The sequence below is a fragment of the Triturus cristatus genome, chromosome 4_1, assembly GCF_964204655.1.
Source record: "Triturus cristatus chromosome 4_1, aTriCri1.1, whole genome shotgun sequence".
NCBI lineage: Eukaryota > Metazoa > Chordata > Amphibia > Caudata > Salamandridae > Triturus > Triturus cristatus.
The window spans coordinates 928,883,747-928,910,520 of NC_140585.1; the positions used below are offsets into that span (position 1 = coordinate 928,883,747).

Consider the following 26,774-nt stretch of genomic DNA (forward strand, 5'->3'; position numbering starts at 1 on the left):
ATGAAAATAAGTCCACAGAGGTGGCCAGGTGGCTGGACTCATGAGTTTCCAATGGCCTCCATATCGGCACAGCAGTAAAAGGCAAAACGATGAACATCTGCTGATGATGTTCAACCTCAGGGAGTCACCCATCTAAAGGCGATAACCTCTGTCCAGGGATGGGGCAGGAGGAGGTCATTAAACACCCTCCTGAGTCTGGATGGATGTTATCTGCACAGAGAAGACCTAGGCAGGGCTTTCCTGCTACAATGAACCAATCCCTCGCTATGCCAACCTACACAGATGGCACTACAGTGGGCGTATTGTACGCCAGACCTCCAAGGCTGATCCCACTAGGGAGAGGCCTCGTTTATAGACTGGAACTGGTGAGTGCACCCAGACTCGGGCCCTTGGGGAGTTCTGAGCGTTTGTGCCTCAAGGCTGTCTTGGCGCTATCATTTACCCCGCTGTAGTCTGAAATATCTGGGAGAGAATATTGTTATAAATTAATATCGTAGCCAGATTTTGAGAGCGAAGAAATCGAAAGGTAAGCGCTTGTAGGGAAGTGTAGATTTGCTATTCTTAACATCTCCACATCTATCTCCCTTGGAGATTTATAAGGTATAGGAAATCTATAGATTCTTACCAATAAATAATTCTGTCCTTGATACTTTGGCTACGATATAAAGGTTTAATCATATTCCTTACTCTGTATTCAGGGCGTACAGTCTTCTACTCATCTATGTACCTTTAATCCTCATTCACTATGATGAGCGCCAGAGCTGCTGGCCTCCTTTCTTTCCTGCACGTCACTTCCACAACATGCAACTCACTGCACCTTTTCCCTGTCACACGCTAGAGGCCATTGTTTCAGAGATTGCCCTTCTGGTGGGGGCAAATGTACAACCACCACATTCTTGAATAGTCTATGCAGCCCTGCACCACTATTCTTGCAGCCAGGACTTGTGCCGTGAGTCTTTTCTAAGGGAAACAAGTACCCACCCGATTATTGCCATTAATTCAGTATCTCCAATGAATTAACCCTAGGAACCATGGCAACCACACTCTTCATTTCCAAACAACAAAAATGTGCTGCCGCCCCTATCGACTTTTGTGCTGTTTTAGTATTCAATTCAAGTGCACTTAGCTTCCAGGAGGGCCCACGGACATCGATCAGTCATTCTTGTGTCTCCACATTCACAAGGCAGCTCCTAGAAGACAGTCGGATTCTGGAAGGAAAAGCCCCGTCAACCCTCTCTGCCACAGCGAGTTGTGCCTGGTGTAGATAGGAAGTGAGCCAGGCTCGAGGACACGAGGGCGCATTAAAGTGGCCCAGTGTTTAAGGTGGCCCGAAGTCAAACAGGGGTTAAAGACAGGGCTTATTTTGTCAAACCATAAGTGCTGGTCTCTGTAGCTCTGCTTAGGAACCGGCAGCTGGTACTGCTAAATGTCGGTGCACCGAATACCAAGGCGACCTTGTATTAAATCCATCTTTAATCTACTGCCAGGCGCTCCCTGCCCATTTATCTCACTCTTGCAAGTCCCCGTTTTCTCGCATTGTTACAGTTTTCTAGCTTTCTCTACCTTGATATTTCCCCTTTGTGTGTTTTTGCCTCTCGTGCTATCAGTAAATGTCTAATGCAGAAAAATAAGTGGCGGCCCCCAAAAATGAGTGCCGGTGGCCCACACCTGCAACCACCAGCTCAAATTAAGCACTTGTTAAAGTTTAATTTGAAGCGAGCAGGAGTGCACTTATAGTTGTAAGTTCTGAAAATCAGAAGACCACCAGTTGGTCAATTTGTATGCAAGGCGGGCAGAAGCAATCAATTGATGGTCAGCTGAGAAATGCTCAATAATTTGTGGTCCTAACAATAATCATATGTCACCTGCTGGTCAAATACAGAGAGTATTTTACTCCAACAATTAATCGACCCCTCTCTCAGACGACCAATATACACTCCACAGCAGCAGACGTATACACCAGACTTTCAAGTCTGATCTTACGACATAAGGGCTTAGCAACAAGCCATGATTGGCAGGTCCTGAGGAGCCATCATAGCAGTGGCGAGGCCCAGAATGTAGCAGATAACATTGCAAGAATGTTGCCCAGAAGGAGACCAAGAGACGAGCTATAGATGGGTGTTAGAGCAAGGGGCGACTCAATGGTGAACAACTGCTGGAGCCTTCGGCATCGATAGGTCAAGCTGAAAGAAACTAAAATATTGTGAAGAGAAACAGTTATAACTGCAGTTTATACTTTGGTGTCTATGGATTCGTAATTTTAAGTCTGGGCAGTAAAATACGCTCCGCTCGTGGAGTTTGCAGAGATTTCCGCGTTACGTGGCGCTCACGGAGTTCCGAAAAACACTTTTTTCACTCACTCGTGTTCATCAACGTCAAGTTGGCGAGCGCGAGCGAGGAAAGTCCACCTCCCGGCGAGAATTTTCCTTGTTCGCTATCCTCAACATCAAGTTGTCGAGCGTGGAAATTCAACCTCTCTGCGAGATTTCTCACGCAGGCGGTCAGATTTCTCATTGCGAGTGGTTGCGTATGCTCGCGGCCGCTCGCATTGAGAAACTGTTTGCTTTGATAAAGCTGCAGCTCGAGCAAAAATGTACTCGAGCGACAGAAAGGAAGCAGCGCCCGCTTGTGCTGTGCATGGTGCCGTTTGCGATGATTGCACAGTGCAGACAAGCACCTGGCACTGAAAATCACAGCAAACAGCATTTATCCAATGCACTCTGCTGCTTGCGAAGCTCCGCGTAGCGCGGCTGAGTTTCTTTTGTACTTTTCAGAGCTCTGCATAGCAGAACTCTGCCAACTACGCCCAGACTTAGTAATTTTGACACTTAACAATGGTGTGGTGTCATGTTTATGTAACAAGATTTGAGAATGAGACACAGTGGTACTGGTAAAGAACAGGCTCAATAAAGCGCGCTTCTAGTATACATACTTGGCTGAAGTGGTTATTACTTTTCTGGAGGCATTTTCAGTATACTCTCTGCACTGAGCCTCGCTTGCGCGCATGTATCGATGTCCATTAAATTTGCTCAGATAACTTCTTTAATGTGAGAAGATGTGGCCCAGTGACTAGAGGTGCCGACTTTGGAACCTGGGGAAGCAGAGTCGAATCTCGGCCTTAATGCTTAACTCAAGATTGTGTGATACTGAGCAAATCACTCCATCTCCCTATGCTTAAAAGAAAATAAGGTAGGGTGTGAAATGTATATGTTTAATCCCCACTTAATGTACACAGTCTTGTAGATTGTCTCCCATTCCCGCAAGTAATGTGCACCACTCCGTTGTTTTTTAGCTAGGTCTGCGCTATATAAATACCAACACATACATAATCCCTATAATTGTCTTCTCGCAGGGATTTGCCCATTTTCCTCTGTCAGACATAGTTCAAATTTCCACAGAGGAGCAAACCCACTGGCCTGTCAAAAGCCAGCTTCTTAGGACTGATCTGGACAGAAAAGACGACTGGGAAATGGTGCCACAACCCATCAGAAAGGCAACCCGAGCCAAGGGCTGTTGATTTTCATCTGCATTCCAGCTCTCAAGACGTAGCCAATGCAACTAGGCATAGATTATACTTGAAGAATTAAGAGGAACAAGTAATCAACGAAGAACATTTTAGATGAAGGTATAATAGCTTAATGCACACCAGCCCCCCCCCCCCCAATCCTTGGAATGCCTGTACAGGGCAGCTGGAATGCTAAACCTCAGGAGCGCACTTCTTCGGTAAATCCTCCACTGATCCCTGGTTCAGGCCTATTGCGGCAAACAAAAGGTGTCTCAGGCACCAGTGCCTCTCTGGCCAATCTCTCCTCTACATGACAAAGCATTGATATTCAGTGCCCCAAACATTTGAGGTAACGTGCTCTTTGGATCTTCTCAGGAGGTTGTGGACCCAGCTCCATGGAACTCTCCACAGCTTCCCATCTGACTCCTCAACACACTTTAGAAACTAGTTAAAAAGCAACTGCTCTATTCACCATGTTAAACTTAGTAATCCACTCCAAATGTTTCACTGACGCTTTTAAAGTGCATAGTAGGCTCCTAGGGGCCTCAACATGTCTACAGGCAGTTCAATTTGTTATATTACATTTTAAAATCTCCTCTCCCTGAAATGCATCCTAGCTGAGGACTGGGTTAAAGATCCATGGTTACTGGTCCTGAGTCTCAGTCGTGTCGAGTAGCCCAGCAGAGTCTTTCCCGTATGGTATGATATGGTATGCTATTTTATGATATACTATGCCATGGTATGCTATGGTATGGTACAGTGCTCTATGGCATATAATGCCGTGATATTTTATGATATGTGTGTTATGGTGTATTAAGAGAATTTTCTTGTACACTCTACCTTTAATATGGCACTGCAATGTATCATAAACTGTGCACTCTTTCCATAGCTTTGTGGGATTTCCATCAATCATTAATTGTTTGTTGGTTGTGTTCCATTGCATTTGGTTAGCTGATATTTGATGAATGTCTACTTCGATAGTGGTCCGTGTTGTGAAACTAAAATGTGTGAGATCCATATAGAGCTATTTGTAGTGTTGTCTGCATGGGCATGAGTTGTACATGTGGGGATGAGTTATACATATGGGGGTGAGTTGTACGCATGTTGTGGATGAGTGTGCTGAAGGACTTTGCTGTAAATTCATTGAGCTGTTGGTGAGTTATCCAGCGTCTAGCCCGTGCTGAAAAGATTAACATTGTTAACCACGTAATTAGCCATAATGTGGTGATTTTGTGATATATGTAGGATATCTTAATCGGAGATGTATGTTGCTGTGGTGAGGGTCAGTACTGTTGAGTTGCAGGCTCTTAGTATGCTACGTACCTTTGGTGCCAGACTGGGTGCATGCACGTGTCAACGTCCTATCTGCCTGTTCTTTTTTGGTAATTGCAGAGTGGTCAGTACGGGTGGATTGTTTGGTGGAGACTGGTCTAGAGTTTCCAAAGAGCCAAGTGGGAAGTGTGTGGGATGCATGTGGATTTGCCTATGGTACTACAGAGTGGTTGTGGTGGGTCTTGGCTTTTAGTGATGATCGTATCATAAAGCTAGAAACTTTTCAGTAAACTTGTGTTACCTCTGACACAGATGAATATTAAATTCGTATTTCTTTTTCCTTCCCCTTCATCTCCCTCACAGTTCCGATATAAAAGGAGAGTTTACACCCAGAGTCCTCTGGACGACAAGCAGTTTGCGAAGCTCCATACCAAGGTGAGAGCGTGGTTTCCTCTGGGGGTGTAAGGTGCCACTATCCGTGGCTGTGAGCTGATAAGTGGAAGTGCAGTGTGTGTGGCGTGCGTGGACTAGGAGTTATCGAGCTGCAATTACTAATGTTGTAACAGGGTGCTGTACTTAGTTGGAGTTCGGCGCTGGGGGAGGTTGCAGGCCTTCAGTGTATCCTCATGAAGGGGCTGTTGTATTTTCTTGGTGGGCTGTACTGAGCGTGTTGTCTGTGTGTAATGCAACTCCAGTAACACAGTGCACTGCTGATTGTGAGCATATGATTCTGAATTGTGTCACCTATCATGGGTGTCACCTGATAACTCACTTCACATCCGGGATGGGAAAGTGGGGATGCGGCACGGTCAGGGACACATTCGGTACAGGGTGACTTCGATAGCATATGTGTGTTTTAGGTCTCGCCTAGGCAGTGCATGCGCTGTCTCTTCGAGACATGCTGTATTCAGAATATGTGGTTGTAGCACCGCCCATCTTTTTAATTGGTTCCTCTTTCTGTCCTTTGTAAATGCCAACTTTTGTTTGGTGGATACACTTAGTAGTCCTTCTTTTTGGACTTTTGTATCCTCCCATGAGGACTTCCCCCTTTTACGTGTGTTCTTACTCGTCAGGTGATGCAGGTTATGTAGAGAGCTTTGTGAGCACTCTGTTTTTTGTTGGCCTGCCTCTGTTTGATAAGTGTTCTATTTACTTAGCTTTGGCTGCTTCATTTGCCCCTCACCTATTCTCCCTGTGTTGTCTCCCCCAACCCACCCAACACACTGCTTGCCTGCCCCACCACCCCTTTGAGATCGCTGAGATCACAGTTTAAAAAAAAGAAATTTTTAGTACCTTTATATAGCATGGGTAGGAGGGAGATTACGTGACTTGCCCAGATTCATAGGATGCTAAGCCAACGCTGAGGCTCAAACATGGATACCCAGCTCCTGAGTCGGCAGCTCTAACCACTGCACCACTTCCTCTCACTCTGAGGATCCATGTTGATACAGCAGATTCAGCAAATCTCCTCAAATGTGCTGTTCTTATGTCAGGGGACTTGTTTGGCAGCGTGCCTTTTATTAGCAAAGCGCCCTCGGCTTCAATGCCAACACCCCTATTTATTTACATTATCACTTCTCAGACTTAATCTCCCTCTTCCATGTCTCCCACCCCCTTACCCCTCCCACAGCACTGCCTGCCCCCACCACAAAATTGCTTTTTCACAAAAAAAATGCTTTGTAGATTTATATAGAGCAGGCATGGGGAAGATGAAGTAATTTACCCAGATTCACAGGATGTTGAGCCGATGCTCAAAAATGGATCCCTAGCTCTCGAGTGGGCAGCTCTAAACCTCTGCAACATTTCCTCCTACTCTGGGCATTCATGTTGGAGCCTCCCTTTGTTGACACAGCAGTAATTTTGGGGGGGGTCACTTACGCCTCAACGCCGGGTTCCTTCCATAATGAGGACGCAATTCTTGTCAGGAGTCAGCTGAGGGGATTAGCCAGCCAGGAGGCGCACTTCCTGTCGCCAGCTCATGTTCTCCATCGAGCCCCTTCATCTGGAGCTCTGCCACTGCCCCCCAGCCTTGGGCTGCAGGGTCCCGATGGGTCTCACCGAACTCTGTCAGTGCGCATCAGTCACGATCGATCGCACCCCAATTATCCATTTTGAGGTTCACAGATCTCCTAAAACACCAGGGTACCCAGCGTCTCCCACCTTTCTTCATGTCCTAGTATCCAGTAATAATGCTAACAGCCTTGCCAGCCTGGCCCGTCGCAGGACCCACGCTGTCAGTGGCAGAGACAGCCCAACAAATGCATCTCCATTTTGGTCTGCAGCCCCAGAGGTCGGCATGCTGCAGATTAATGTGGAGAGCCCATGCGTCGGCCTCACTCGGCCATCACAGCAGCACACGACATGCAGATCGTCACGAAACAATAGAATAAAACCTCTTCAAAATCAAATGTTTTACCTGTGGGTGCCTGTCACTTCATTCAGTACATTAGACTGTTTTACCACATTGTGACCTTTCCCAATATTTAAATTTCTAAACATGAATATGAAACATTAATTGTGCCCCTTCCCCACCGACACGGTTCTGATGCGATGCCATCAGTAAACCAAGAGACATGGCAGTTGTCATGTACCGTACATGAAGTGTCTGTTGTTATTACAAGTGGAGTAATATTAAAGTATGTTAAAACATATTCTAGAGAGGGTGTGTACAGCGCACATCCGAAAGTGTTTTTTATGATGCCCTCAAATGTGAACCTAAAGGGGAAAAAAGGTAAGTGAAATAAAGTAATGGCCTACGATCACACATGTTGATCAGGCAGGGAAGCCGGGATTGATCATAGATTTCTTGGTGTGAAATCATGGCCTACTGGCATTACTGGTACCGAGCAATTTCCCGGTGGCCAGGTGCCTTTTTTTCTTTGGTCTGCGGCAGCTTCTTTTGCTCTCTTACCAAAGGACCGCCTAGGCTTTTGGTGCAACCTGTTCCCTTGTCGTTCTTGTTCAGAGGGTCTGACCTGGCACTGTGTAGGGCACAGTCTCAGTACTTCTGCGTATCTGCTTCAAGTAAAAATACAAACAGAACAGGTCTGCGGGCCGAAGTGTGCAGTTTGTACATTTATAGCACTGACGCAGAGTGCGGCTGTGAAAGGACCTCTCGTGTGCGTGCATTTGTACGTCCACGTCTGTCCCTCTTGCACTTTAGCCTTCTGCAGCGCCTCCTAAGATTGAGCCACTCAGCTGGCATTCTATGCGCTTGTATACGTTATAAATACTGAAAGCCTCAGCAGATGGAGCAGTTTAGCTGTTGGTACCAAGAGGGCAGGTTGTGCTTTTCAGCCACCCGCTAAATATTGTTGCTTGTTTGCCGGCTCAGCAGCGCAGATCACTGTGGGCACTGACCCTGAGTGTGGCAGGGGCTGTGGAAGAAATGAACATTATATATGGAATCATGTAAACACGGCATTAGGTTGTTTGGGTTGATGGGGATAGTTGAGCCATCAATAGCTCTGAGCCAGTTGCAGTCAGGGGGGTCCTGAAATCCTGATTCTCATAGGACTTTCCGCTGAGATGTATTTTTTGGAGCACTGAACAATACTAATTAGATCCTCTAAACGGGGTCCTTGGGATGGATGAAATGCTATATTCTGCACCCAAGTCTAGCCTGCCATTTAGATCTCTAGAAAATAAGACCGCCTTAAAGATAGCTTTTCGCAAAAACCTCTTATTGCAAAAACATGGAATCGCTTAAATGGACAATACAAGTCAGAGGATGCAATCAACTCAATGACACTCATTTAATCAATCTCAGAATCATGAAAGGCTGAGTCAACACTGTCAGTGTTTTAATTTGGGGACCTTAAGCTCCCAAAAAGATCTCTACCTCCCATTGGTCCACTTTACCATATTATAGGTAGGTGTATGTTTTTAAATACAATTATTTTGTATGATCTTATGAGAACCAAAAGAGTAATAATGGAATCATCTTCCCTTGTTTAGAAGGACAGGGTTTGTGTATACTCTTTCCATATGCATACATTTGGTGCTGTGCCACATCCTCTCACCCTTGGGATTCATGTTGGAGTCTCCCTTTGTTGACACAGCAGTGCCAGCAGATTTTCTCAAAGGTGCTGCTCTTACGTCAGGGTACTTGTGCGGCCGCTTGCCTTTATTTGGCATGGCACCCGCTGTTTCAATAACAGAACGCTTCGTGCTTGTTTAGTTTTTAGGTCTCGCCTGAGCCAGCGCGCATGCGCTGCCCTGAGAGGCTTATTGTAAGGACTTCCCACTCGGATCACATGCACGTGCATGTGGTTTTTTTTTTTGTTCACACGCTATTGGCCTTTGCGTGCGTCTTTCTAAGAAAGACAGCATGCAATTGGGCAAAGGCGGTTGCATGTTCCACCTTTGCATCTACCCACGGCCTAGGCCTAGGGCTAGCGAGAGTGAGCATCAGCACCATCTGTTTCTAATTATCGCGCCCGCGTCTCGCGTTCACGTTAATTGGAAACAGATGGCACTTGCGCTGGCTCTGGCTTTTTTTCCCCTTTCAGAGCGATTAAGGTCGCGCTTGTTATGGAGTCTGGCTCTGAAGGGACGGGAGCCGCCGCGGTTTCAATTTGTCTCGCAATGTGATATAAAACACCACTCGCTCATTCTCACGCTCCCACTCCCGGGCTTCGCACTCATTTCAGCGTTCACACTCTGAAAGTACCGGTGTGTATCTTGGAAGAGCAGGCAGATTGTTTTTGTGTAGGCCCAAACGCGTAGGCTTTCTAGTGAATAAACCACTCCTTGAAGTAGCAGCAAGTGCTTGAAGGCTTCGATGCTCAGGAGTCAGACACTTCTAGACCACTTGCGTGCCTCACAAAGGTGTGTACTGTTGACGAGCTTGTGTGCGTCAGAGAGACTGATGTTTCCAAAACAGCAATCTATTCCGGCTCTCAGTTTCTCCTGTCCATGACTGAGTAGCTCATCCAATTCAGGCATTTTCGCCGTGTATTCTGGAACTTGTAGTTTTTATTTTAGAAGGGCTTAAACATTACTACAACTTCTAGAATACAAAGGAAAAAACACCTGGACTGGACCGGCTACTAACCTGGACCTGGGAAACCGGAGACCTCTGTTCTGTAAGGGGACTCGGAGCGGAGTAACAGTCTCAATTACACTGTAGGCAAGGGTCCTGTCTGAATGTCAGGCTAACCACCATATAAATAAGCTCCATTAAACTCACTACACATAAATGTGTTTTACACGGATATCTTACAAAAAACGGCATGTAACCAGCACTTCTGGCACTGGACTGGACACCTCTGCATATCCATGTAACATAGATTCACACACTGTAAATGTAGCTGAATCTTACTTATATACTCTGTGGTTACCCTGCAAATACTGCCGTGGGCACGTCTGGTGCAGAGGAACCAATTTCCACAGGCATAATGCGCTTTTACATAGTGTTACCCATGTGGCCAATAGATCGTTGCTCTTAACCAATCTGGAACATGTACCCACCCTGCCTAATCCTCTTCTGAAATACTGTTAAATTCTTCACTAAAAGAATTCTCCCTACACAAGGCAGAGCCTTCTTGGCAACACCAGAGGGTGCAGTGAACCACAGCACATCACCCACCTTTGCCACTACCTTAGCTGAAGGAAGGGTGGTAAGTGACCCCGCCCAACCATGCCAGCTCTCTTACCCCACCCAGAGCCTCACATAGGCATGGAGACAACAAAAGAGCTACTTACTGTCACGAGACGCACAGGCAGTGTACAGGCCACCAATAAGGGAAGGAGGGTAGGTGTGAGGAGAGGGCACATTGCCTGTGACTGGATGGCACCTTGTGACGCAGACTGCATCATTGTGTCACGTCTCAGCACATCTTTGGCGTTTTCCTGCTCACTGTTAGATTTAGGATGTAACCTCCTTCCTTGCCAGAGAGCTGCAAATACATCACGTGGGGAAGGTGCTTGTCACTTTTACTCATCATGTAAGCGTGCTGCGTTTGTACTTCAGTTGATAAGCAGAAGGTAAAATAGACATTACTGCACGTGACCAGGATGAAAGGGGAACAAGCATTGGCATAGCCAATAGGTATCGCCTTTGGGACCTTATAAGTGTTTAGCCATGCAACAGTTGATGTTGTTGCACCAAGGATATTGTGCTGCATAACTAAATACTTAGAAGGTCCCAAAAGCGAGACCTATTGGCTATGCCAATGCTTGTTGTGGCTTGTTTTGTTTGCAGCCTGTTACTAAGAATGGTGAGTCACTCCCAGCACGTGCAATGGTCAATTCAAATACTCTCTTCTATTGCAAAATGCTTCCATGTATTTCTCTGAAGCTACTAGTCCCTGCTAAGAAACTACTCACAGGTGCGAAATCGTTCTCACTTTAAGCCAATCATGCCTTCAACCCTCCGTAGCCAAACTCTACCTTCGAAAAACTGCTTCAAAATCGTTCCCTACACCTCTCAACTGCTCCAAACTGTGTTAAATAGTGCCATTGTTAATCGGGATTCTACCACACAAACCCTTCTTATTTAAAAGTGTATTATAGAATCCTTCCTTTTTTTCCATTGTGTTCCCTACTATTGTTATTACAAGATGGCTCCACAAAAAAAACATATGTAAAAAACATTGTAATTTACAGCGCCAATAGCTCTAACTTTAACAAATGCGAGACCGATCGCATTACAAATCCTTGTTTAGTTTGAAACGTAAATATGTGTGGACTTGTGCATTGTTCATTGTAGTGCCCTGCTTTTCCATAGCTCTTGATTCTCCTGCTCCACCTGTTGCTAAGCAGCCCCTATAGGAGCCAAGAATGCGTCTGGTGCAATGGGCGATACCCTGCACTGCCCAGAAAGACTACTGTGTCTCTGAGCTGTTTCTGCCTGTGTGTTTCCTTCCTCTAGTTTTATTCTGCCTGCGTTTGGGTCTGGCTGTCGTCTTCCCTTCAGGCGTGTTCCTCTTTCCTTTGTGCGCTCCTTCCTCTGCATGTCTGTATTTCCCTTGCTTCTGAGATGCGCTTTTCCATTTCAAAGCATCCTAGACTAGTGGGCAGCAGGTGTGGTCCCAATGAGAGCCCGCAGGAGGAGCAGGCGGAAGATGCCGGCTCGGGGAGGGAGGTGGTCAGTGGGGGCTCGGGGAAGGATGCAGAAGCCTCGCCTCTATTGTTTGAAGCTTTAGAACTCAGCACCCCCGCCCCCACCCTGCTGCCAAATCCTGTCCGTCCGCCCTTACTCGGCCTGATTCTGTCCACTCTGGGGGATATCATGGCTCCCTCTTCAGGAGCGGCAGCATCTGTGAAGTGTGAGGGACCGTGGTGCTTTGTGGTGAGGAACAACAGTGCTGTGTGGTGAGCATCCACGGGGCTGTGTAGTGAGCATCCGCGGGGCTGTGTGGTGAGCATCCTCGGGGCTGTATTTCCTCCTCTCACGCATGTATGGTGAGGCCCAGTCTCATTGGTGAGGGCCAGTACTGCTGTCCTGTGGAGGCCCAATGTCCTGCACGTTGGTAGCCAATAGGGCTGAAGAGTAGGAGTCCACCTGACGTCTAAGGGTAGAGGGTACAGTATGGTGACAGTGCACAGTACTGCATGCTAGGGCATCTCCTACCCCACACACTGGCAGCCAGCACTGCTCTGCTGTGGGGGTCTGCAGTACCCCTTGGAGATGGCATGCTTTTATGAGAGTCCACCAGTGCTTAATATGAGCTTAATTTGGTGGTTTCCGGTGCTCGCCACATGGTGGCGCTGTTTGTTTTATTAAGAGATGAGCATAACAACAGCTGTTTATTAATTCAATATAGGGTAAAATAACTAATACCTGCCACGCAAGCTACTCTCCTAGCTTTGGGGGCCTGGACTGGTCTGCGGTGTCACTTGCAGGAGTCTGACGGTCAGTAGGTGTGTTTGCACTGCCATTGGCAGCACTCTCCGGGGCAGTGGGCGGTGCAAGCTGCAGTGGCCTCCTGACCAGGGCCCTGGCACTTATGTTACAAATTAAGCACTGCAGTCCACGGTACAGTGTGGGGAGTTCTTGCCTGTCACCAGTTGTGTGTGACATTTTATCCGAGGTTGCTCGACAGGTGTCTCTGCCTGAGCTGGCGCAGCGGCTCTTCCTATCACTAACAATGCAGTGGACTCCAAAGAGGACAGGGGGAGACAATTAGGACTAGGGTGAAACGAAGACCAGTGCTACACATGGGGTCTGTTCCAGAGTCCGGTTGGTTACTCCCAGCAGTGGCCTGGGCCTACAGAAAGCTTCTGTGTGGTCCTCCAGAAGCGTCTCCAGACACACACACACTCTCTCTTTCTCTCTCTTCCTCTTTCTCTGTCTCTCTCTCCTCTCCTCTCTCTTCTCTCTTCTCTCTCCTCTCTCTTCTCTCTTCTTTCTCCTCTCTCTTCTCTCTTCTTTCTCCTCTCTCTCCTCTCTTCTTTCTCCTCTCTCTCCTCTCCTCTCTCTTCTCTCTTCTTTCTCCTCTCTCTCCTCTCCTCTCCTCTCTCTTCTCTCTTCTTTCTCCTCTCTCTTCTCTCTTTCCACATTCTTCATGCCGGTAGTTTCTCCCAACAATGCAAGCACTAATTCCTCTTTTGAAGGATACGCTTGTAACTTAGATGTGCTTAGCTGAGAGGGAGAACTGGGGAGAGGGGTTTTGAGCACTGTTGGAGGATGGCCAACGACAAGGCGTGCGCAGCACCACAAGGTCACTCCGAGGATAATGCAACGTGAAGATGTACATAGAGCACATCTGACCCCACAAATCCTTACCAGCGAAAGAATAGTCCAGATGCCGGGATGTTCCGGAAGTGTTCCTTGGTGTGTGTTGATTCTGTGCCACAGTGCTGTCTTTTCGGACTGTGGTGGGTGCATGAGCGTCAGAGGTCTCGGGTTGGTCGCTGGCACCTTCATTATCCCTCTTTTCATCTGAGAAAATACATCTAAATATGAAAAGCAAATTGACGGTCAGGTGACCAGGGCTCGGCGTGGTCTTGACTGAACCACATATCACCTGTGGATGTCAGCCTAGCGCGGGCCGTCAGTTTCATCGCTGGCTCTCGGGTCTCCATACAACCTGTGGGTCTTTGGAGAGAGCTGTTCAAGGACATCACACACCGAGCCTCTGACGTGTGACGTCATGGTAAATATACAGAATACCATCCTCCGTATGGGCACCTCTTCTTCTGACCACCTCCCGCATTGAGCAGTGTAATAGCTTTATTATTGGTTCGTGTTTTTGTGTGATTGCCAGTGCTTTGACACCGAGATCTTGGATTGGCCGTCTGACAACTGAGCTGCTCACTGTAACATTTCTGCCTTTAGGGGCTGCGGAATTGCAGTAGCGCTTTCTTCACTTCCGGTTTTGGCGTTTTCCTCCTGTCTTGCTCTTGCCGTGATTAGAATGACCTTCTTCTACAGCTCTTGTTGTTATGCTGTTCTGAGTTTGTTTTGTCTGCCCAAGCTTCTAAAATCAAATAGAAAAGTAAATAGACTGAAACCTTGGAGAGATGATTGTTTGCCAGAGAGGTTACCACAGTCTCCGCAGTCGCTTCTGATCGCACAAGGAAGGCCAGGCCTTGCATGGGAGAGGCTTGGGGCTGATTCACGGTCTGGTGAATGGGATACTCTATCACAAACCTGCCTGGCATCCCATCCCCTGTATTACTAGTGCCACAGGCTATAATCAGTGCCGGACTGGGCATTGGGCATTTCCCCGGGAGGCTGGAAGGGTGGAGGGCAGTTCTGCAGTGGTGGAGGCCCGTTTTGTTACTGGGGGCCTGCTTTGAAGTGGTGCGGCAATATCGGCCCCCAGTAAAAAAAAAAAAAAAAGCAAGCATGCGTTTCCCGCCTCCCGGGCCAACCAGTGCTTCACCATGGGCTGGTACGAGAACATTGTTAGGTCTGCTTTGGGTTCCCAGTCCGTCCCTGGTTATAATGTACTTGTGATCTGGCGGATGGAATGGCCGCTGTGTTTGTGACAGAGTACCCCCGCTGCCTCACTCTGAATAAGACTCTTAATTCAGTCAATCGCTTATCAGTGAATTGCTAAGGTATCTTTGTAAGTTAGGGCTTTCTGTCGTCCTGCTTCTGCATGAAATACTGTCCTGAAGTCTGGAAGCACCAGGCTTGTCTTACACTTACTTATTCATATTATCTTTTCCTTTGGTCTACAAGCTGTGAGGTTTGCTTGGCTTTTTCGCTGTGAAATCTTCCCTGTACATTGCATCATTGTGTTTACCACTGACTGTGTGTGAAGTCTTCTGCTGTACAATACTGACACTGCACTGATCTTCATTTATAGTCTAGAAGAGCAAAAAATGCACTGAAATTGGCTTCACGAAACTGCCTTCATGTATAGTTTATAAACTTTGGGTAGTGGCGTAGCTGGGGGTTGTCCGCACTGGGCGGCACTGTTTTTGCGCAAGACGTGTCTGTCGATACCACCATCCTCTGAGAACAAGTCATCCATCGGCTATTTCCCCCGGAACAAGTCATCGTGTCGGGTGCCACCCCCGCTCTTACCTGCACCCGGGCGGCAATCTTAGGGGCCGCCCCGGGTGGCAGTATGTCTAGCGATGCCACGGGCATTAGGGATTTTTATGAGACATCGGCACGTGTACCTATAGATTGCACCCAAAAGCTCTAAAAACTGTTATACATCTGATGTTGGATTTTGAATATATAGCCATAAGATGAAAATAACATTGTCCCCCACCAAGCAGGGTTTAGAAAGGGGTTGGAAACCACCAGAAATCCTCTTGCCCTGACATCACTAGTGGATAAAACATTTTTTTTAAAAATCCTTGTTATGTTTATGTTTCATGGACTTCAAAGCACCTTTCAATTCAGTTCCACGCAACGTATTGTGAGAGAAGCTTGTGGCAAGGAATATTTAGTTCCATCTATTAACAAGCATTGGCATAGCCAATAGGTCTCGCCTTTGGGACCTTATAAGTGTTTAGCCATGCAACAGTTGCATAACTAAATACTTATAAGGTCCCAAAAGCGAGACCTATTGGCTATGCAAAGCGACCGCGAAAGTGAAAGTGATCGCGATCACGATCAAACATCAAAGTGCCCGTTGGGCCGCGAAAGTGAAAGTAGCCGCGGTAAAGCGCGTTGCGCGCGCCATGCACTGTAGCTCTAGGCTGGCCTGGTAGCACTTTTTGGAGCCCCCTCAATAAGTCTCGCCAGACCAGCGCATGCGCTGGGTCAGGCGAGACCTAAAAAGCATAGTTAGCTCGTACTCAGACATCTGGCTTCATGTTAAACTGGGGGACGGCAGATCCCTGTCACGAAAATTGCTGACATTGACAGGGCTCAAACAAGATAGTGTCCTTGCTCCCCTTCTCTTTAACATTTTCCTCACTGACCTCTCTATAGCCCTTGGGGAAGTGAATGCACATGCCCTTAAATTGGGAGATAAGCCAATCTGCTGCCTACTGTACACAGACAATGCCCTCCTTTTATCCAGGACCAGGGGGCTACAGCGGCTTTTAGATGCAGTCCACTCCTACACGAATCAAAATGAGGTCGCCATCAACCTTGAGAAAACAAGAAAAATGATCATAGGCAGATACAAAAATAAACCAGGCTGGTGGCACCGTAATGGTCTGGCTGTCGTCACCACTGTGGAATATAAGTAACACGGCATGATCATGGATAACCACGGAAACTTTCAATCACACAAAGAGACGCTAAAGTCAACATCAGCCACCATGCTACATGCATTCCTGAAGCTCTCCCAAAAAACTCCATGGACTCTCAGTTGACCCCCCAATGAAGGTGATCAGTGGCAAGCTAGTGCCCACTGTAGCTTATGGCTCTGAGGTCATGTACAGAAGTGGTTCCCTCCTGCTGGACAAACTAGTAGTGAATATCTACAAAAAGGTTTTACGGCTACCAAAAACATGCCTCTCCAGCGCAAACCCGGCTTGAATTCGGCCTGTACCGTTAAGTCCTGAAAAGAAAAGCCGCCTTTCTGAAAATATGTTTCAAACTTCGCACAACAGACACTGATTGATACATTAGAGAACCAACTATAGGTAGAGATATCTAAAACTGCCAGCCAATCCGCAGCCCGGGCTTATCTGGAACACATGGTCGAGAACGTACAGGCAGCCACATTGTGGGCAACCTCCCCCTCCTTTCAGTGGTGTAGGAAGGGGGGTGCGGTGGGTGCGGGCCACCCTGGGTGTCATCACTGAGGGGGGTGACAAAATGGGAAAAATATGTGTCGTTTTTTTTTCTCTTTATTTTAATAATTTCAATGTGGGCGGGGGGGGGGGGGTGACAAGAAATTTTCCGCACTGGGTACCACCTGACCTTGCTACGTCACTGCCTCCTTTGCTAACTTCAAAAGGATAATCACCAAAATGGTATCATGGCTAACCGACAAACAAAAAATGGCTTGACACATGCACGCCTGGTTGGCTCTAGGAAGCTTTTCCAAATTGTGACCGCAACCGAGCACAAACATCTGCATGTCAAACAACTTATTCAATATAGACTAGGAGGGCTACCAATTCTGGACTGTACACCTGCACAAAGAAGAGAAAGTCCAAATAACCTGTGGAGGGTTTGCCTAACCTACAAGGAAACACATGTGCACAGCATCTGTATCAGCCCTGCTGAAGGACAGGCTCTCTTAAAACCTCAGTTCCTGGCACTGGGCAGCCGCGCCTGCAGACCTGCTGTACTCGCCTGTCTCTCTGCTGAACATCCCATGTTGGCAGGGAGATTCGTGAAATTTTTGCACACGTTTGAGAGAACATTAAACAATTTAGTTCATCATGATGAATGCATTTATCAGGCATTTTCCAACTCCACACCTGTTCTGCGAAGTCTGTGCCTGGTTGAACACGCCCCAAATCAACTGGGATCTGGTTCTCTACTCAAGTGGTCCTATGTACTGCAATAGTCATCATTGCGTTAACTGAATGCATCATGAAATGTGCCTGCAATTCGCAGTTCAGCAATCTAGAAGGCAACTCACCCTTTGCATGCACACCTGAGTGGGTTTCAAACCCCCTTTTTGTGAGGCTGGTGTTTGGAATCTCCAATGCAGACTGGGGCGTTTAACATCGTGTTAGCGAGGCTTGTGTATTGTGCTTGCGATTTGCAATGTAGCCATTCAGATAGTAGTTTATTTACCTTGTGGCATTTATTGATTGTGTTATGAAATGTTCCCAAGACCCGCAAATCAGTAGCCGAGACAGCCCTTGATTATTTGCATGCACATTGGAGGGGTTTAACTTCCCCTCAGTGGGGTTTGTGCCAGTGCCTCTCAACACCACACTCCAGACAGCACTCTTCTATTCGTAATTGGCACGTCAGGAGGGCACCTTTTTATCAGTGAGGCCCGGGAAATGTGCCTGTGATCTGCAAGGTATCAGTCAAGACAGCACTCTACACACTCTATGCACTTTTGGGGGTCTCAAAATCGCTCAGTGGGCCCCTGAGACCCCACACATCATTAACACTCCTGTTTTTAATTGAATTGAGATCCGATTTACATTTAAACCGTAAGTGGCCGGTGTTAGAAGGTGGTTCTGACACTATGGGTCGGCCGGATTTTTTTTGATTTTTGAGCACCTAATTGTTGAGCTTTTACTGTGGGGGAGCCTCATAAGTTGGGACTCACCCACAGTGAACTCAGGATGTAAGAGACTGCATGGGGATTTTACCGGTGTTCCCCTGGCTTGACCAGGCCACTGCGCAACAGCTGGAGTAAGGGACACCGGGCTGGTTACATGCAGACACATGTGTACCTGCGTGTGCACACGTGTACGGGCTGCGCAGGGGAGATTCCTAGCGTGCGCAGTCCAGGAGCAGCTACAAAGTGAATGGTGTGGCAGGACTTATGCAGTATTGGTTGGTGATATGGAATAGGCTTTATACGCATGAAAGAAACATGCCAGGGAAAGTCAGTGTGTTTTACTGTGTTTTCACTTCATTATTTCCCTAAGGGAATGTGGGGCCCATGGCTAAATTATCTTCCACAAGGCCTACAGTTTCCAGACATGTACTAAAGCCCATTGTATTGGAGGTGAAAAGACATATCCTGCAGAGTCCAAAGTCATATTTGTACTGCTTTTGGGTCATCCAGAACTGTCATATTTCTGTGAGCCAGCCAGGACCAGACCCAGGCTGAGGGCTGACCTCAGCTGGATGGATTGATAACCTTTCTTCCACAAGCTAGGGCCTCCTCTCCAGAAGAGAAGATGGGAGGGGATACAGGCTCATCAATTAGCAGCTGTCACAGGGTGCCAGGCACCAGGCTGCACAAGGAGGGAAGGCAGTGTGGGGGATGAGGCTTCAGACATGTGGCCAGAAACCCTGGACGCCATTATTGAACAAGCTCAGAGGCTGGACAAGAAGGAGGGAGCAGGGGCAGGGACGTGATGTGTTGCTGTTTGATAGGACCAACAGAGAATTCCTGCCAGCCCCCTACTCAACTTTTAAAAAGTGCTTGCACAGGAAGAGAAGGGCTCTCTGGGGTGTGCTCGGCTGAGGCTGAAGGTGCTGGAGCCTGGCGCAATGGGCAGTTGGAAGGAGAGACCCCCTGACTGCCCCCAGGACCCTATCAGCACCAGAAGAAGAGCCAAGGACTGGTGCACAGGAGCAGAGGCCTCTGCGCAGGGAGAAGAAGTCCCAGAAGGAGAGCCTGGCGAGAGGCTGGCGCAGGGACCCAGTGAAGACAGCACCCTGCTGAATCAGAGACCCCGAGGGCGGAGGAGAGTGTACCCAGTGGCAGGGGCTGGTGGAGAGGAGCATGAAGCGCCCCGTGGTGCCTCGCCGGGCATTTGGAAATCTGCTGTTTTGGTGCTTTGTGGCCCCCAGAGGAGAGGGGTCACCCTCACTTGTGAAAAGGTGCTGGGGGAGCCGCTGGAGAGGCCCAGTCTTCCCCCCCCACAGCACGAAGAAGTCTGCCATTTTGGTGCCCAGAGGAGGGGGTCACCCTCACGTGTGAAAAGGGGTGCAGGGGGGCTGCAGGAGCCCCGCAGTCTCCCCCAGCATAAAGAAGAACAGTCCACCCCTAAGTTTCACGGGGCATCTGAAAGAATAACCCCTTCAGGACTCAGCCAGCCTTTAACACCTTCTAGGCTGGAACTTATGTTCTACAGCTGAGGGTGTACTATGAAGTGCATCACGGATTGAAGGGCTGAGTTGGGGGATGTCTGGAGAAGGGCATCCCCTGGAGGTGAAGTGGTGTAATTGCACCGAAATGCATTTACTATTGGTTATTTCTTTTTAGGTGGACCGAAAGTCACATGTGTAAAGTGAAGTACCTGTGTAAGGTGATGTTAAGCTAAATGGAGTCATGTTGCTGGACCTTCCTGCTAGGGGGTCGGGCTGTATTTACGTAATCTCATGCTTTTACCTGGGATTCCTTTTAAAGTTAAGAGGCGCACTGCAGGAGAAGTGTAGTTGCCAGGAGTACTTCTTTTGAAGGGACTGTAAGTCAAATGTGTAAGGAGATGTCATAAGCCAAGTGGGGTTATGTTGCCAGACAGTCCTGCTAGGGTGTCTGGCTGTATATGCGCAATTCTGTGATTTCATCTGTGATGCCCTTAGGGGCTGTAATTGCAATGCATTCAAATGATCAACCAACGTGATGAGTACTGTCATTCTAAAGTGTGCGTAAACATGGATTCTTGCTGCTGCGCTTAGGTGAAGACCCCAGACTGCTAGCCCTTAAGATATAGAGGTGCATACTTTATGGTCAGTAGGAGATGCTCAGTCAGGGTCATGTGTCACCAAGGCAGGTTTACCCCTTTTTAATGCTTGTTGAGGTAATGGGGTGGGTCGCCACTGGGATGGTGCCAGTGCGCAGGGCCCTCGCTCCAGGTTATGTTCAACTAACTGCATTGGGGGCAAGTTGATGTGCATACATGGGAGTGGTGGTACTAGACCCCACCCCCCCTGCGGGAGGGGTGGAGATGTTATGCAATGTCACAAAGTAATTCCAACAGCTTATGTATATTTGTAAATTGGTGCATAGTATTGAGTGGTGTGTGTGTTTAATAAATGTACTCTTACTTTTATAAAGCAAAGTACAGACTGGACAATCAATTATTGAGTGTTATTTTTGTGCACCTGCAAATGGCGATTACTAGCCCACACCACCTCCCTTGAGTAAGCCTCAGACTGCTCTGCAACGTTACCCTCTGAGAGTCAGGCGCTACAATTGGGTGTTTGGTTCCCAGTGAAGGACAAATGTAGTCATGTTATTTGTGCAGGCCTCACAGATGCTGCCTCGTTTTCCAACAGCCGGAAAATAGCGTAATCTGAAACGCCACTCTGTCTTAAGCCCTAGCAACACTCAACAGCACTTCAACCACTTTAAGCGCTTTAGGAGCCCACCTACTTTTTTAGTGAGGTTTTTGTCCGGATACGTATGCTCTGATTTTTATGTTTTATTGTAAATGTTTTTTTTTTTCAAAGATATTTTTATTACATTTTTGCAACATACAATCTGAGATAGTACCAGTACAGCATCCCACGCAGGGGAGTAGAGTTCTTCGGCAAAAATATAAAGGCCGAAAGAGGTGCATTGCCCAGTATGAATCAAGATCCTTCCTTATGGATTGGCCCGAGTAATGGATACACTTTCTAAAGGTAATGAAGCTTGAAGTTAGTCCTTCTGTTCTGAGTCAAGAGCAAGCTTTTTTACAGAAGTGTCATCTTCCTTCCGCTACAATAACTTCCCCATGTCTTACTGGTGGAATGTGTTACATAGAATTCGCATAAATCATACAGTAATTTATCTCAGATGTAAAATAACAAAAAGAAAAGACAAAATAACCCCCCCCTTAAAACCACACCCCACCCTCCCCGTGGTGGCGGCAACAACCATACAGTGACAGAGTCACATGACACTAGGACCTTAATCAGAATTGAAAGAGATGCAGGGTTCTTATGGTGGAAGGACAAACAGCTGATGGAAGGCCTCGTGAAAGGAAGGAGACCAGGGGGCCCCATTTAAATTCAAAATTCTTATAGTTATCTCTGAAAATGTCAGACATACGCTCTAAGCTGAGCAGTTTCCATAGGCGAGAGTGCCAAAGAGAGATAGCCGGAGCCTCCTTCCTCTTCCAGGCGGCAGCCAAAGTGATCTTAGCTGCTCCAATACAAAGCCACATGATCATTTCATCAGCTCGGGTCTGGTGTTCTAGGGAAGAGTCACAAAGCCCCAAAAGGACAACTGCCATGGTAGTCGGGATGGGGTATCCCAGCATATCTTTTATGTGTGCCAGAATTTCTTCCCAGAAGGGGCGGATGGTCGGGCAATCCCACCATATGTGTTGAAAGCCCCCAAGTAGTCTGCATCCCCTCCACATCAGAGGTGGCAGGGAAGATTTGCCTCCGCTTGGAAGGATGCAGGTACCAGTCCATCATGATCTTCAGGTGTGTTTCCCTGAGCTCCGTGGAGTGATTGAAACGTCTAATATCAGACCATAAGTGCGTCCATTCCTCTTCAGAAATAGGACGATGTATCAAGTCCTCCCACATGGACATATATCGTGGGCGCCGGGACAGAGCAGTTTTAAGCAGGAAGCTATATATGAATGAAATCACCCCCTTCATGGAGGTAGTCTTGGTGAGGAAGGCCTCAAACTTTGTGTGGGGTCGTGTGGCAGCTTCCCGTATGTGGGGGGTAAAGGCCCAGTGCATCAATTGAGTATAGTGGTATCTTTCTGTGTGTCCTATTTCATAATCCTGTTTACAATTATCAAAAGTGAGAGGGTCAAAGTTGTGAAACAGGTGTGTCAGAGCTAAGCAACCTCCCTTCCTCCAGGCATCAAAGGGTCCCTCATGTAGGGCTGGGGAGAATGCTGGGTTAAAGTGGAGCGGTGTAAAAGGCGAGGGGAACGAAGTCCACCTATCGTCACCCGAGACAGAGTCCCACACTTTTAGGGTGGTGCATGTGGGGGTGCTAATGTATGTATTTTTAGGTCTGTCCTGTCGAGGGTGCCAAGCCAAATCCCAAATCGTCCTCCCCGTCACGCTGTGATCCATATGTAACCAATGTTTCTCGGATTCCCGTTTTGACAATTCTACCAAGACTCTCAACTGCGCAGCTATGTAATATAATTAAATATCTGTGAGTCCAACTCCGCCTTCTTTGCGAGAGCGACGCAGTAGAGAGTAGAAGAAACAAGCACGGCCTCCCTGCCAAATAAAGCGTAGGATCATGGACTTTACTTTCCAGCTCAATAGATAAGGCCTGAAACAAGTAAAGGAGCTTAGGTAGAAGAGTCATTGTTACAGCGTGAATTCGACCTAACCATGACAGGAAAAGAGGTTTCCATCTCGTGATTTCTGTTTGGATGCATGCAAGGATGGGAGGGAAATTGGCAGCATAAAGTCTCTCAATTCTTGGCAGTAGCTGAACCCCCAAGTAATGGATGGAAGAGGTAGCCCAGGGTAGGGGAGTAAGGGCCTGGAGTCTGAGGACATCTGCCGGCGGGAGGGTGAGGTTGAATACATACAATTTATCTACATTTATTTTAAACCCTGACACAGCTTCAAAACTTTCAAGTTCCGATCTTAAGTGGGGGAGGGAGGTAGCTGGCTCAGACAGGGACAGAAGGACATCGTCCGCAAATAGGGAAATTTTGTGGGACTCCCCAGTGAATGGCAACCCCATAATTCCGGGATTAGTCCTAATCGCTAATACTAATGGTTCTATGCTGAGAGCAAAAAGTAAGGGCGAAAGGGGACACCCCTGTCGGGTGCCCATAGAGTGGTAAAAGGGGGACGATTGCACCCCGCTAACCACCACTTTGGAGCTGGGGTGGAGATAGTTAGCTCTAATCATGGTGAGAAATTTAGATGAAAATCCGAATGCCGTAAGTGTGTTGAAAAGGTATGGCCAGTGAACCCTGTCGAAGGCTTTCTCAGCGTCTAACCCCACTAAGACCGCAGGGATTTGGCGTCTATTGGCATTTTCTATCAGGTGTATAATTTGACGGATATTATTATGTGTTTGACGTCCTTTGATAAAACTCTACTGGTCTGGGTGTATGAGGTCAGGCATGAGGTCGTTCAGGCATTTAGCTATAATCGAGGAGAAGAGTTTTGCGTCCAGATTTAATAGGGCAATCGGCCTATAGGATGCGCAACGCTGGGGGTCCTTCCCCGGCTTGGGTATCACGAGATTACGGCCTCAGACATGGTGCTGGAGGTCGTGCCTTCCTCCTGCCATAGTATTTAAAAGCTGTGCAAGGTGGGAGCTAATGTCCGGGGCAAATGTCTTATAAAAAAGTGCGGTATAGTCGTCCGGCCCTGGAGCCTTGTGGGGCTTCAAGGCCTTAATGGCCGCAGTTACATCATCTATTGCTATAGGAGCTGTGAGCAAGTCATTCCATTCGTCAGACACCTGGGATAGGGGCAATGACTGGAGGTAGTTCAGTTGGACGTTCGAGTCTAAGGCCTCCCCAGAGATTTTCATAGAAAGAGCCAAGGAGCTCAGCTTTGTCCTTGTCTTTATATGTAAGTTCCGCCGTTGGCCCCCTAATTCCACCTATATGTTCTCTTTCTCGCTTATCTTTCAATTGTTTGGCAAGATGTTTCCCAATTTTATTGCCCTGAGTGTATGACAGGTGTCGTAATTTGTGGAGTGTGAATTCCGCCCTATTATTATACATAGCTCTTAGTTTGCCTCGGAGTGCCGTGAGGTTGTTTAGAGTTTGCCTTGTGGGGTTTAGTTTATGGGAGTGTTCAACAGAAGTCAGCTCATTTTCCAGTAATTCTCTCTCGCTAGCACGCTGTCTGTTCAATGCCGCATTGAGGGCAATACATTCCCCCCTAATAACAGCTTTAAATGTATCCCAGGTGGTAAACTCCGAAGTGTCCTCTGGACTATTAGTAGCGTAGAAATCAGCGATAACTCTTCTCAATTTGCTACAGGCGTCCCTATCAAGGATAAGCGACGGCGGGAAGTACCATCTGGGGGTAGTCGGGGCGTTCCCATACCAAGTGAGGCTTAACAGAGAGCAGGCTATGGTCAGACACTGAGAGGGGGAAGATCTTGGCGTCCTGCAGGGACTGACTAATAAAGCTATAATCGAGCCGTGAGTATGTACGGTGGACATATGAGTAGAACGTGTGATCTCTGGTCTGTGGAAAAAGAGTGCGCCAGGCGACCAGGAGACCTAAGTCATGTAAGCGCTGTTGTTTCCCCCGAAAAAGAGCCCATATCCGAATGCTGTGTGTGCGTACTGTCTAAATCTTTCTGCCAAATCAAATTGAAATCACCCATAAGGATTAGTGGACCCTCTACAAAATCTGTTAATTTCCCCAAAACGTATGTAAAAAGGCCGTCTGACCAGTATTGCGAGCGTATATTACTGCAAAGGTGCAGCGTTTCCCTCTCAAGCGCCCTTTAATCATAATCCAGTGACCCTCTTTATCACTCTGAGCTCCCAGTGGTTGAAATTGTACGGAAGAGCGAAACATGATAGCCACCCCCCTATGTTTCGTGTGAGCTGAGGACCTATAAATTAGTGGAAAATGTTTGTGTTTGAGGCGCGTGTCCTCTGCTCTAGCTAAGTGCGTCTCCTGTAACGCTACTATGTCGAGTTGATGATCGACAATGTATTTCCATACTTTGTGGCGCTTTTGGTGGGAGTTAAGCCCCTTAACATTCCAAGTTCCAATAGTAATCGGCATTATGTCGTAGATAAAAAACTACAGCTCTCCCAAGACCCCACAAGCCCCCTGAGGTCACCGCTTCCAAACCGCCCCCCTGAAGACATGTAATACCAGTTCACGCTAACTGTGCTGTCCCAGAGATCATATATCCTTTCAAAAGTACTTGTTAAAAAGTCTCCACCACAACCCTCCCAGACCCACCCAACTACCCCTAAAAAAAAAAGAATAAACATGAACAAATAAACAGTACAAACACTACTGTTGGTCCCTCTGTGGGTCGAAAAGGCCCCTAAGGGACCCGGGGGGACAGCAGGTCTGAGGACCCCGTCCACGCCTGTCCCGGTGGAAAATTCAATCGAGAGCATATTTGTGCAGCTAAGTGAAAAAATTAGAAAGGCAAGCCTAAAGACAAGTCCATGCCTAAATAAACGCATCATTAAGTTTTCTGCATTGGCGAGTAAGATATAAAACAAAATTGTGAGTAACAGTCTGTACCTATAATCAAAACAAACCTCCCCTTTCAGCCATACTTTACTATAGAAAAAAGGAGCAACATTGGCCTTACGTATAAAGTCCTCAATGTCCATGATCGTCCCTCGTCCTGAACACTTGACCGAAGCTTCAGCAGCAGGAACAGCAGTGGGGCTCAAATGCAAAACAGTCTTGGCACTCCTAGTATGAGCCAGCTCCTGGTGTGTATCTCCAGATGCTGCTAGAGACGTCGGTCGCCTTGGTCGTTACACAAGGGATTGGAAAGATCAGCCCGTGGTGCAGACTGAGAGTGATTATCGACGCCCCCTGCGTGACCCAACAGTCCATGCTGAAGTCGATGTAGAACCTCTGAAAGATTCTCCATTTTTACCTTGGGAAGGGGTATCCTCTTCAGAGGGGAGGCCCAGAAGATCTAATCCTTCCTGTAAGTCAGTGATATGGTGCCGTTTGTTCTGAAATTCGAAGGAGAGCCCAAATGGATAGTACCATCTGTACCTGATCTTGCCGTCTCGCAGTTTAGTGGTAACAGGCCTAAATAGTTGTCTTCATGTAAGAGTAGACGGTGTTACATCTCTCCTTTACCTCCGTCATCCTGGTGGCCGCGGAACTTATCCACCCCCCCCCCCCCCCCCGCTCCGGTCAAATCGGCCCGCAATCTGGGCATCCAAATTGATAATGAATTGCTGGGTAAAACCCAAATTCTTAAAGTCACTTCAGCCTGTTCCGGTAAACTGCGTATGATAAAAAAGATCTCTCCCTACCTGCCTACGGATTCCTTGAAAACTGTTGTTCGTGCCCTCATCACGTCCCACCTGGACTATTGTAATAGCCTCTACGTGGGTACACCCGCATATCTCCTTCATCGACTTCAGATGGTACAAAACG

General features: G+C 47.5%; 1 protein-coding gene across 2 annotated transcripts in view; it reads left to right on the forward strand.

Moving 5' to 3' along the window:
• The window catches only part of SHANK3 (SH3 and multiple ankyrin repeat domains 3), a 2,151,740-nt gene that overhangs the window by 895,091 nt on the left and 1,229,875 nt on the right, over positions 1-26,774 (forward strand). For both annotated transcript variants that reach the window (XM_085653773.1, XM_085653774.1), the window contains one exon: positions 5,141-5,212. In XM_085653773.1, the coding sequence (XP_085509899.1) occupies positions 5,141-5,212 (72 nt within the window). The remainder of the gene's footprint in view (positions 1-5,140; positions 5,213-26,774) is intronic.